Source organism: Syzygium oleosum, unplaced genomic scaffold, assembly GCF_021117445.2.
Source record: "Syzygium oleosum isolate NSW1041296 unplaced genomic scaffold, Sole_v2.1 Sole_v2.01, whole genome shotgun sequence".
In the NCBI taxonomy this organism is placed as follows: Eukaryota; Viridiplantae; Streptophyta; class Magnoliopsida; order Myrtales; family Myrtaceae; genus Syzygium; species Syzygium oleosum.
In genome coordinates this window covers 27480427-27492805 of record NW_026607485.1, presented here as the reverse complement: position 1 = coordinate 27492805, position 12379 = coordinate 27480427, and the positions used below count along the sequence as shown (strand labels likewise).

Below are 12379 nucleotides of genomic sequence, written 5' to 3'. Positions count from 1 at the left end.
GTCAATGGGTCCTCGGGTTGGGTTACCGAGTCGGGTCGTCGGGTCGGGTTGTTCCGTCGGGTTCTCGGTCCGAGTGGCTGAAGTTATTATGACATCAGCCGGGAGTATCCGCGCGTGCAGCATATGCTCTAGGCTGTCCCAGCGCATGAAGCGTGTGCCGTGCAGCGCTGGGCTGACGACCAATGACTTGTGGCCGTGCGTGGGGGCGCGTGCGGCGTCCCTCCGTGGTGTGCTACCCACCGTTGTGCTCGTCTTGACGAGATGTATCACCCTATGTGATGAAAATCAATTTTCACTGGAAAAAAATGTTTCGGGAAAAGACCAAACAGAATGGTCGCCTACAACCTCGAGATGCGTCTATCGCACACGATTCGTTGACCATCCATACAGCAATTTCAGCGCATTAAACATGCAGTAGGTTTGGAAATCGATTTGCTAATGATCTCCTTATTGAACAACGAGCGAAAACTCGACAGAAAAATAAGGCAGAGATCATAACGTAGGCTTTGATTCCAATGTTGGGAAAAAAGTCGTGGAAGAAACCGACTAACATTTTCGATGCACGACTAAAGAATTACCCATGAATATAGATTGAATTACCAGCACATAATGGACGAACTACTACTTCCCGATGGTTCGAATATGATCACAAGGAAAATATTTTTGTTCCATAGCGTTAATGATGATCGTCTTCTCAAATTAACGATAGAACCCTTTGTGTGTTTTCTGATTGAGAGAGGAGAACGTATGTCGTTCTTTTTTAGTACGTATGTGTGTTATCTTTTTCTCTCTCATGAGGAAGTTATATTAACTTCTCTCAACAGACAATCGATCACACCTCTTCAATAGGTGCCTCTCAAACACACATCCCATCATGGGCGAAACGGTGCCATTTAACATCATATATATGCACTATGTTTGTTGTAGAATTGTTTTCAAATAAAAGTTTGAGTTTGAAATGGAAATTAGCAATGTTTAATTTTAAAAATGTAAGTTAGATGACGAGAGAACTCTCTTGAAGGTATAAGTTTTTTGAAATCTACTATTGCACAATGTAATTTGATGTTTCGCCAAGTTATATTAACTTCTCTCAACAGACAACCGATCACACCTCTTCAAAGGGTGCCTCTCAAACACACATCCCATCATGGGCAAAACGGTGCCATTTAACATCATATATATGCACTGTGCTCGTCGTAGAATTTTTTTTTAAATAAAAGTTTGAGTTTGAAATGGAAATTAGCAATGTTTAATTTTAATGATATAAATTAAGTGACGAGAGAACTCTCTTGAAGGTATAAGTTTTTTGAAATCTACTATTACGCAATTTTATGTTTCTCCAAGTATGAATATCTAAAAGTCATCGCCATGCCCACTATTATATAAATATATGAAAATATATGGGCCTGGAGGCCCAAGAATAAATATGCTTGAACCATCTGCATACCATCTACACAGAAGAAATACAAAATTGAACAGGAGAATGCATTGATTATCAAATTCAAGAAAAATATGATCCTATCACTTTCAATTTGTGTCTAATTGGATTTCCCTTTTTAGGGGTTAGATGTCTAATGAAATGGTTTAAAAGGACTAACTCTGACATTTTGGCATTCATTGAGATCAATGGTTTGAAAGGGAAAGAGATAATGACACAAATAGTTCATGAAATTTGGTCCAATATGCAATATGATCCTTGAACTATATAAAAATGATCAATGTAGTCCCTAAACTTGAATTAATGGAAGGACAACATTGATAGTTCAGGAACAAAATTGAGTATGTACCAAAATTTCATGGACAACATTGAACAAATTAAAAGTTCAGGAATCATATTACACGTTGATTTAAAGTTCAGAGACTATATTAAACAAATTAAAAGTTCAGGGAGCACACTGCACATTGGTCAAAGTTGAGGGATTGTTTGTGCCATTTTCCCAAAGGAATGATCATGATATGGATTCATGTTCCTGGTTACTGAATTTGGTCTCTGGTCTTAGGACCGTTCATTTGTTGCAGCAACCAATTCACGGTTTAATCCTTACTTCAAGAAAAGATCCATATGATTGAAAAGACGCAAACATTTGTAAGAAAAGCAAAAGAGTAACATACATCTACTTGCTATTGTAATTTGATGCCAATTTATGTATACATTATTTGACTGGAAACATAGTATAGCAAAAGACGAAAACCAAAAAGTAAGAGCATTAGCCGTTCTCATTTTCTGACAGAGACATGCTTGTTTTGCGGATCGATGCGATGCCGAAGTCTACCGCCTCTGGAAATTGAGCACCTTTATGGAAATGGCGAAAACGGATGCAAAGAGCACCGTGAATACTATCATCATGGCGGCAATCACGCCCAGGAAATCGTGTCGGAAACCGAAGTAATCTCTCAGGTATTCTTCCACCGTGCCCCCAGTGTCGTCGAGCGTGTTCTTTAAATCGCCGAACTGAGAGACCACCAATCCATATAAAGACCAAGAAACCGGGCACGCCCAATAGTACCATCTCCACCAGATAGGTATCCTCTGTTAAATAGGAAGTCATGAGGATGTTCACTAGTCAAGCATTCACTTGATGTTGAAAACAAAATCAGCAGAAACATTAAAATCGATGGGTTGCTATAGAACTTACAGTCCTCGGCACAACAAACCCCGAAAATAGGTTCCATATGGCGTAGAATGCAGAAGAGACGATGGAAGCGATGTGGTGGTTCGGGGTCATGCCCACGGCCATCATACCGTAGTATGTGAAATACAACAGTGTGAAGCACATGAAGAACAGATACCAGAAAAATTTCGCAACGGTCCATTCGAATCCAATCATTGCATAAACTATGACACCATACGATATAGCTTGCACGAGAACATAAGGGATTTCAATCAGAACCTACGAAATACAAATTAATCACGTAAGCAGCTTTCCAGTATTAATTTCTGCATAACACTATTTAGAATAAGCGTGCTTGTAATCATTTCGAAGCAATTTTACCTGTGCTAATGCATACGGCAGGGCTGAGTACATCCCTGCAGCTCGCTCTCTATAGAAAACGGTTCTCTCCACCGCTACAACTGGTTGCACAGAAGACGCATTTTGGACCCCAAGGAAGACAACAGCAGCATACATAGATCCCATCGCATTGATCAAATCTTGACTCTGGGTCCTGTGAACCTAACTTTCAGGAACACAACTTCGAGAATGAATGAGGCAGAGATTGACAGTCTAGGCAGAACTTACGTTTTAGAGCCGAGGTCCCAGAACATAGTCCCAAACATTAAGGCAATGACGATGGTGAAGAGGAAGCGAACAGCCGTATATGGCGGATTCCGCCAGTAAGACCAATGTTGCTTCCATAAGCAAGCCATTAATTGGGTGAAAGTTGACTGAGAATACTTAGTCAGGAAGTAGAGATCCTTAGAATTTGGAGGAGGTATGCTCAACTCTTCAATCAAAGCCTTGTTTCTCCTGAAAATCACAAAAATGTGTTTTCCCAATGACATTGTACAGGTCAATAGCAAGACTAAAAGTTGGAACTCGATAGTAAACTCACCTGTACAAATCTGAGTTTTTGTATAAATCAGAAAAATCGACACCCAGGGCAAGTTCTCGTGCTGGGCTTGTAACTTCGAGCATCCAAGTTGCTGGATTATAGCCATCTTTGATTTTGCTAACTCCTTGGATTCCCTTCAGTTTGAAGATACCTTGGTGATTCAAGTAGCAAAAGAAAAGTACGATCGAAGCCAGATTATGTAAGTGAATCAGTCTGTACCTCAAAATACTTTATCAGATGAGAAGAATGACGACCCAGAGGACCGACATATATCTCCTGCCCCCCTCGTTTCATTAAGAAAAGCTACAGAACAAGTAAAAATGCAATAGCTTCTAAGTTTGAGTGCGCTGCATACAGATTTTTCGTGTTTTGAATGAGTTCACATAACTCACCTCATCGAAAGCTTCAAATATATCAATGCTTGGTTGGTGAATTGTGCATACGACCGTTCTCCCCGTGTCCACTGTATTCCTAACTGTTCTCATGACAATAGCAGCAGCTCTTGCATCAAGCCCTGAGGTTGGTTCGTCCATGAAAATGATGGAGGGGTTTGCGACTAGTTCAACCGCAATGGTCAGCCTTTTGCGTTGCTCGGTGGATAGACCATTCACACCAGGCAAACCAACCAAGGCCTGTCTCAGCGGATTTAGCTCCACAAGCTCCATGACTTCCTCGACAAACATCTACAACATTTTTTTCCATTAGAAATTATTTGAATTAGATTGATCCTCCATTAGACTACATAACCAACTAAGCGGCAAGCACTTCCACAATTTGTTTTGAGTTGAGAAGGCAATCCCGGTAGAAATATATTGTGGTGGTAGATGCAAACCTTTCTGGTTTGGTCGCCCACGCCAGGAGGCAAACGCAGCCATGCCGAGTAAAGTAGGGACTCATAGACAGTAACATGAGGTGAATGGATGTCGTTTTGTTCGCAATATCCGGAAATTCGAGCAAATGTATCTTGATTCTTTGGATACCCAGAAATTGTTATGTTCCCCTTGATGTATCCTCCGGTTTTTCTTCCAGCCAACACATCCATCAGAGTAGTTTTACCAGCACCGCTGACGCCCATTAGAGCTGTAAGAACACCTGGCCTAAAAGCACCACTTGCACCTTTCAAGAGGACCAATTTATCCTCGAGAACACCATGGTTCTTCATTTCCTGCCAAGATAAAACATTCGAGCTTTAACACTTATGATCTACTATGATAATATATCAAGACAGTACTATCTTCAGACATTTCATAGCTTAACACAGCTACCTGTGGCATATCAACTGAATAAGTTATTTCATCGAATGTAATTGAGTGCTGCTCAAATGGGAGCACCATTCCTCTTTTCCTATTGGCGGCAACGGCTGTCTCGGGCCGTGTAGGTGAAGACCCGGATGACCTCCCTACAAGACCCAATAGAATAGATAGGAAAAGAAGTAACACGAGTCCTTGATGGACCAAAGCCTTTTGTTCACCCCTTTGAGGTCTTAACTACTGCTAAATGATAGAAAATGAAAAGAAACCAACTATCATGACTTTATACCCGATTCATTTTTGAGACTAGAGCCTTGAGATTGCAACTGAATTGATCCTCCCCTTCTATTAACGTCCTCATTGCCCTCAGGATCATCTGATTTTACTGTCTGGGATTTGCCAAAGGCTGCATCATCACATGAAGCTTGAGTAGGTAAGCTCCTGTTGACAGAAACTTGAACAAGAAGAAAAGTAAAAGGCACTTACGGTTGAGAAGAGCAAGAGCCACCGAAAACCCAAAGTTGAAGAGGATGACAAACCCAAGCAATGCCCCAACTCCTATCCAATACCAGTATGCTTCAGTAAAGAACCCACGAGACTTCAAAACTTGAATTCCCAGTGGTTCGTTTGAACTTGAATTTGGGGGAATCTATTATAGGGAATAACACTAGAGGAATCAGTGAATCAGAGATTCATATCTATGAAAGGTCAAAAAATTGGCATTAAGCAGTTACAAGACTTTACGTTATCCCAACTTGATCCCAAAAACTCGTTAACGACCATCGCGTTCTGCCCATACATTAAAGGAGATATCCAGTAGCCCCAAATCCACCATTTCTTTACGTCCTCTACAATTCAAAGAAATCAGGATTAGGACTGCTTATGAAAAAAAAGCTACAAACAAAATAAAGAAAGAGGTTGAACTCTAGTATTCGTAATACCTCGGGAAAGAACAACTCCGCCCAACGCAAAGAGTGTGACCAGCGCAAACGACCCGAATGTGTTGGCAACGATTAAGTTTCTCCCAAGTGCTGCGATCAATCGAAACAATCCAGAGGCCATCTGATTAACGGCCACAAGCAAAAGATACTGCTTGAACAACCTACAACACAATATAGACGATAGAATGTCTCAACCATGACAACGAGATTAGAATTTCCATCTTACCACCAAAGAATAATCACAGTTCTTCTTACCTTCCAACATTTGGATCGTATCCAATGACGAAGTAGGTGATGAACACCCAAACTGCAACCTCCACAAATGTGATAGGGATCTTTAGAATCCAGGTTGGAAGAGCATATGCCCATGCAGGGTAGAAGAGGAGGTCTCTTTGCTTGTAGAAAATCGGGAGCTTGGCTATGGTCATCGAAAGCTCCGCCATTCCATTGAACATGATTGTAGTCACGGTGAAGAACAAGGCACCGATGTAAATTCCTCCATCAGTTATGGTATCCCGATGCATCTTAGTCCGCAAGAATAGGGTCATCGAAATAAATGCCATAATTGTGAGCTAATAAAACAAGTCAATATCAGTTTAACTACCTCAGACAATTCATGGTTGAAGTGAACTGAAAGAGAATGAAGTTGGTATTTACCTGAGTGATCTTGAAGATGTAGACAAAGGAGTTCCTTTTCATAAGCAAGTACTCTCTTGAAATGCAAGCTTTCAGCAAATCCTTCATTCCAACACCAAATCTTTTGGTAGTCAAAGCGGCCGGGTGGTTCTTGCTCTTATCAAATGGAGTGGAAAGTTCATCCCCGAGTTTTCTTCCCACGTGAAATGACTGGAATGCCTCCACAAATTCCCGAACCGTTACAAAAGTGTAAGGCTCGTCTTTGCGTACCCAATACTGATGCTGATCTTTACTTGACGTTACCTATGGAAAGGTAGAAAAGTACGTTATTGCAAGAGACTTCCTACAGAGAATATCTTTAAAATCCTAAGAGTTGCCGAGACAAAATTTTCATATTTTTACATACTTCCTGCAAGAAATCGGCAACACCCTTCCTTTCAGGGCATTTGAATCCCATGGATTCGAAGAAATCTAGGACGAGTTCACGTGGACCCTGGTAAACGATCTGACCATCAGATAGGAGAATGATGTCATCAAACAGATCGTAGGTCTCCGGAGCTGGCTGGAGGAGAGAGATAACAGCCGTTCCATCAAGAATGTGAATAAATTGTTTCAGGGAGTTGACGATTTGGTATGTCGTCGAGCTATCGAGCCCAGTAGATATCTCATCCATGAGCAATACCTCGGCAGGCCCAACCAGCATCTCACCTAGAAATTACAGGTCAGAGAATTGAAAATTTTCAGTTACTAAAAGTTTGATATGCTTCTAGTTCTAACCTGTGGTCACACGCTTCCGTTGTCCTCCAGAAATACCCCTCAACGTTTCATCTCCGACCATCGTATCAGCACATACTTCCAGCCCTAATATCTGTGGAGAAAACATGTGCATTAAAGTTCTGCTATTTGTCAAGTGCCTGCATGATTTTGGGGCCATTCTTGTCGAAGTTACCTTGATGATATAATCAGTAACAACATTAGCCTCCTGACCTTCTGTTGCTGCTGCCTGTGGAATTAGACCCATTGCATTAGAAAAGCCAGACACCCACAAAGGTTTAAGAATTCAAAAACTTAGAAACTGGTTGCTGGAGTTTGACTAAAAACATTACTTCCTCATCAGTTTCTTCTTATGGATGACTTAATTCATTTCCTTTCTTTAATTGGAAAAACGGAAAACAACTCTAAGCTCTCCTTGTTTAATTACCTTCATGAAGATATCAATATCAGGATCTGGTTTTATACTTGCCACTTTCTCTCTCCTCGACAACTCCGCCAACATATCTGCAGATGCCGCCAAAAGAATCAGCATTTCTTATTCATAAAAAAAAATTGCCTTAAGTCAAACTCAAATATGATATTATAAAGATATAAAAGTATTAATTCAAATTCGCCAACCGTATCGTGATCCAACACCCTGACATCTTGCAGAGAAGGCCAAAGTTTCTCTAACTGTCATTTCTCCTATGTGAAGATCGTATTGACTTATGTAAGCCGCGGTTCTTTGGGGCACAAACTCATCCAAGCCATGTCCATTGTAAGTTACCCTTCCTGTTGCCTGAGGAACAATCTTCACATTTTCAGTATTATTGGATGACATTTTGATGTATCTTATAAAAGTTGAAAATCCACAAAAGAAGGGATTAAATTAAATGAGAGGTGACTTGCATTAACCTTTAGTTCAGGATCAAGCTTGCCGGCCAAAGCTAACAAGAGTGTGGTCTTCCCTGAACTAGGCGGACCCAGAAGCAAAGTCATCCTGCAAAATGGTCCATCCAAATGAGAAAGAAACTTGCCAGAAAAGAAAAGTAAAGCTGATTTTTCACCGTTTCAATCGTGGAAAAAGACAAATCCAGATTCAGTTCAGTTCGATTTGTTCTCGTTGAAAGAAAGGAAATATATTAGTATCAAATTGAATTTGAAGCGGTAATCCAATGGACACGCTAAAAACTTCTTTCCAACAAGAATGTGACAATTTCTAGTTTAGACCTTTGAATAACTACCCAACATGTAATGCTTTTACAGAAAACAGCACCAAGCTCGGAGATGGAACCAAATCACACGCGGTGAAATAAAATTAAGTTCAGTTCAGTGCAATTTGGAGGCTTGAAGAACTGATTTTTGAGTTGGTTTTGATTTGCTCACCTGCCAGGTTTGATGATCCCACTGACATCTTGAAGGATAGTCAAGTGCTTCTTTCTACTGGGAAGTATGTGCAGAAAATTGAAGAAACCCTTCAGGGGTAGAAAGAAACAAAAAGAAAAGTAAAGGTTAAACAAAGAAACAATCAGAACATCCAAGCAATTTACTGAATATCATTTTAGTCAGAAAATCAATATGATCCTAATTGCAAGTTATGGGACTCATAGTATAGGGACTTGGATGTGTGGTTTATATTTTATTGGGTTCCCACACCTCAATAGCTAGCTTGTGGATTGTGGTTCTCCTAAAGTCTATATCGATTGATATAAGAGCCATCCGCCATCTCTCCCAGTTGCAATCGAGCAGCGCGAGTGGTGACCCTGGTATTGCAGTGTTTGCCCTGGACTAGCAAAAGGCTAGTACAAAAGCCAACCCCATGTGTGTGCCGAGATTGCGGAGCATGGTTGATTGTTATGATCCTAATTGCAAGGGATGGGACTTAGATCTCACATATATGGTATGGGTCTTTGATGTGTGGTTTAGATGGTCTCGGGCTCTCTCCACATTTCAATAGCTATTGTGGTGAGAGAGTCAACGCCATATAAATCACATATCGAAGTCCATATCGATGAGGATCCAAGTCCTACACTTGAATTAGGAGCCTAACAAAAATGGAGCTGCCTTTTTGGCTTTTACATTCCACATATTTAGGTGGTTGCTAGCTTACCTCCAGAATATTAGTGCAGAAATTAATGACGGTGGGCAGAGCTCTGCTTCCTTCATGAGCCTCTGCCTCCACGTTCAAATGCTCAAATCTGACTTCAATTGTAGGAATATCAAGTCCAACTCTGCAACCAGATTCACGAAAGCCACAATTATTCAAACTCGAAAAAAAAAAAAAAAACATCTTGAGAATACCGGGAAAACTTTCTCGGGAAAAAAACAAAATATGCATGATCATGAATGAACAATTCCCACCATTCTGGACGAGAAAATTTTCACTAACAAGAGATGGTCTGACATGATGAGGATTTTCCTTGGTAACATACCAAGAAACGTGGCAAATTTGGTAAACATTTTCTCTTTTTTCAGGAACCCCACAAACAGAAGTTCCAAAAAACAGAGCAAACAGAGACTGTACCTATCAATGCGGTTCCTGAGCTTCAGCAAGAAGCTCTCGTTGTCCTCCTCAGTGACCCTCACCAACCTCTCAAGCAATCTCTTCCTCTCATGAAAACCCAGGTTCTTGATGTCGATCTCGTTAGCGCCACCGCCGCGCGAAGCCGTCAGGATCCCTTTCTGGAGACGTTCGAAGGTGGGGAGTTTCTCGATAGCAGCCCATCTCAGAGCTTCTTCATCGTCCTCATCGCGGGAGGACCTTGAGAACGCGTCCACCGTCGCCGCACGGTTCCTCCACATGGAGGAGCTGGTCGCACGAAGGCTGTTGCTCGCGCTGTATATATCTCCTCCATCCATGGATGAGGGTGTCTGCTAAACCGTTGCTCTTGCTCTGTTTTCCTAGCACAAAGAAGTAGAAGAAGAAGAAGAGATAGATGACAGCGTTTTGTGTTCTGTTTACGGCTGATGTGTGCTTGTGTACTTACGTATGAAAAGTTGCTCTTTGAATCGAGCTCATAAGTAAGAGAGAGATGGAGGACAAGAGACGTGAACATGGAGTTTATATAGGATAGACTGTGCGTGCGTTAGGCCCCAGAGGACGGCATTTGAATTGTTGACTCTATAAATATTTTCCTAGGTTGGGAAAAAAGAAGTTACTTCAATATTTAGGCTTCTTTTTTTTTTTTAATTTAACTTCTATATTTTCGATTTGTCTGATTAAATCCTTCCGCTTTCGCAAATTTTCTGATCAAATCCTTCCACCACCCAGTTTGCCCAAGTCCAGTGGGCGTGGCCCTTGGACGACGTCGTTGCATCCGCATTGTACTCATGTTGCCTATATTTGCTACATTTTTCTGCATATGTCCACGTGGGGACTCGCATTTTATCCGTGTCACACTTTGCGTCGTCTAGTGGCCACGTCAATTGAAATTAGTCGAATTTGGTGTTAGAGGAACTTGATTAAAATATTCGTGAAAGTAGAAAAATTTGATTAGACATTAAAAGAACAAGAATTTAAATAGAGAAAACGTGAGAGTATAGAAAATGAAAAGAAAAATCTTTAAAAAAATGACAAAATGAATTGATTGGTATCCTGGGGATAAGTGTAAAGTTGTCTTTGTTAATTTATTCTCTAAAGTTGTCTTTGGTCGTCTTGATTTCAAGTCAAGATAGAACTAGATAAGATGGAACTGAAATTAAGAGATTTTACTATTAGTGAATTGTAGTAATAGAGCGGCTATTTTCATATTATACCCCATTCATTGTTTGGTAGGAACTACCATATCAGTGTAAATGCACAAACAAAAATTGTAAGTATTTATCACAATTTATTGCTAAAGAAATAGAAATGCATAGATGGAGAAATCTCCAACAATCAATCCAAGATCAGTATCTGATCTAAACCTTAAATAGCAAAAAAGATCACTGTAGCATATAGAATCGACTACAAGAAATGTAAAATATTTATGGCGCTATCGACGAGATAAATTAACCAAAATAATGCCAAATCTAGTAATAGGATTATTTACATTTGCAATATTAAAAAGTATAGTGTTTTGACTCTCTCGCTACTTTTGCCAACTTCGATGTGAACCGAATGGTTACAAAAGAGGATGAGCTTCGATGCTCTTGCTGCTTTTGTCAAGTTTCGACATGAATAAGATAATTACGGAAGAAAATGAGCTTCGACTCTCTCGCTATTTCCGCGAAGTTTTGACATGGACTAGAAAGTTACAGAGGAGTCATTAAGTTTCGACGGGAATTAAAGCTATGGAAGAGAAGGAGAAGGAGAGGGTAGGGTCATTCCGAGAAAATAATTTTTATACCATGGACGAAAAAAGGTATAAAAGGAAATGGAAAAAGATAGCAAAATAAGAAACAAATCTTAACCATCCAATTGGTGTAATGATGGGTTATTAAGGAAAAAAAATTCATTCTTAATTATCTTGAAAATGAGATTGAAAGTGATTGACACATCAATTTTTTTTTTCTTGACAAGAGTGTTGACAAAAGCAAGTTTTTGGTCGTTTCTTCAGACTTTGAAAACGAAGGAAGGTTTTTTGGGACAATAGAAGCCGAACGTAATGCATGTCGTCATCTGCATAATACGTCATGGCATCCGCATCCGATCCCGTCGCAAATACCATCTTTGCGTCCTCCAATGCGTTCAACGCTTTTGCAATTCGTGACCACCCTTTAATTAGTAGTGTCCATCAACCAAGTAATCGCAAAAGGTTTTTAGACACCTACAATGGTGTATCCACACATCGAAAAGCAAGCTATACTTACAGCTAGTGAAACCATTTATGCCGCTGTAGAAAATAATTTGGACCAAAGGAAGCACAACGAGGATCATGTTATATCCCATTGGCAATAAGAAAATTAAAATCAAATAGGTACTTAGAGTGTGTTCGTTTCGCGAAAAATAAGTGATTTGAAAAACATTTTCCGAAAAAAGATCACTTATATGGTTTAGAAAAATAAATGGTTAATACCACAAAAACCATCAAACCAGTATACATGTGACTAATTGACCAATTTACACAAAGTTAATTTTTTTACCATCAAAAACCCCAAACTTGTATACCTATGATAATTTTACCCCCCGTTAGTTTCCGTTAAATTTTACCGTCAAATTGCTAAGTTGGATAGCACGTGACAATTGACGGATGTGCCAGTTTAGGGTTTTACCCCTCTGTTTATCACAAATTTGCTAGTTTGTGATTTTTCGTGGTATTAATCCAC

The 12379-nt window shown here is 40.1% G+C and overlaps 1 protein-coding gene across 1 annotated transcript; it reads right to left on the bottom strand.

The window, feature by feature from the left end:
* Positions 1-2045: 2045 nt before the first annotated feature.
* Positions 2046-10141, bottom strand: LOC115668327 (pleiotropic drug resistance protein 1-like). The gene is made up of 24 exons (XM_056310422.1): positions 9657-10141; positions 9243-9363; positions 8519-8607; positions 8048-8132; positions 7772-7931; positions 7581-7657; positions 7329-7382; positions 7157-7247; positions 6786-7087; positions 6401-6682; positions 5999-6315; positions 5744-5904; positions 5547-5650; positions 5289-5451; positions 5092-5208; positions 4818-4951; positions 4385-4717; positions 3945-4235; positions 3772-3855; positions 3553-3686; positions 3240-3467; positions 2994-3165; positions 2637-2891; positions 2046-2530 (listed from the first exon to the last, which is right to left on the bottom strand). Exons 1-24 carry the CDS (start codon positions 9989-9991, stop codon positions 2270-2272), a joined length of 4350 nt encoding a protein of 1449 aa, XP_056166397.1. The 5' UTR covers positions 9992-10141; the 3' UTR covers positions 2046-2269.
* Between the last annotated feature and the right edge of the window lie 2238 nt (positions 10142-12379).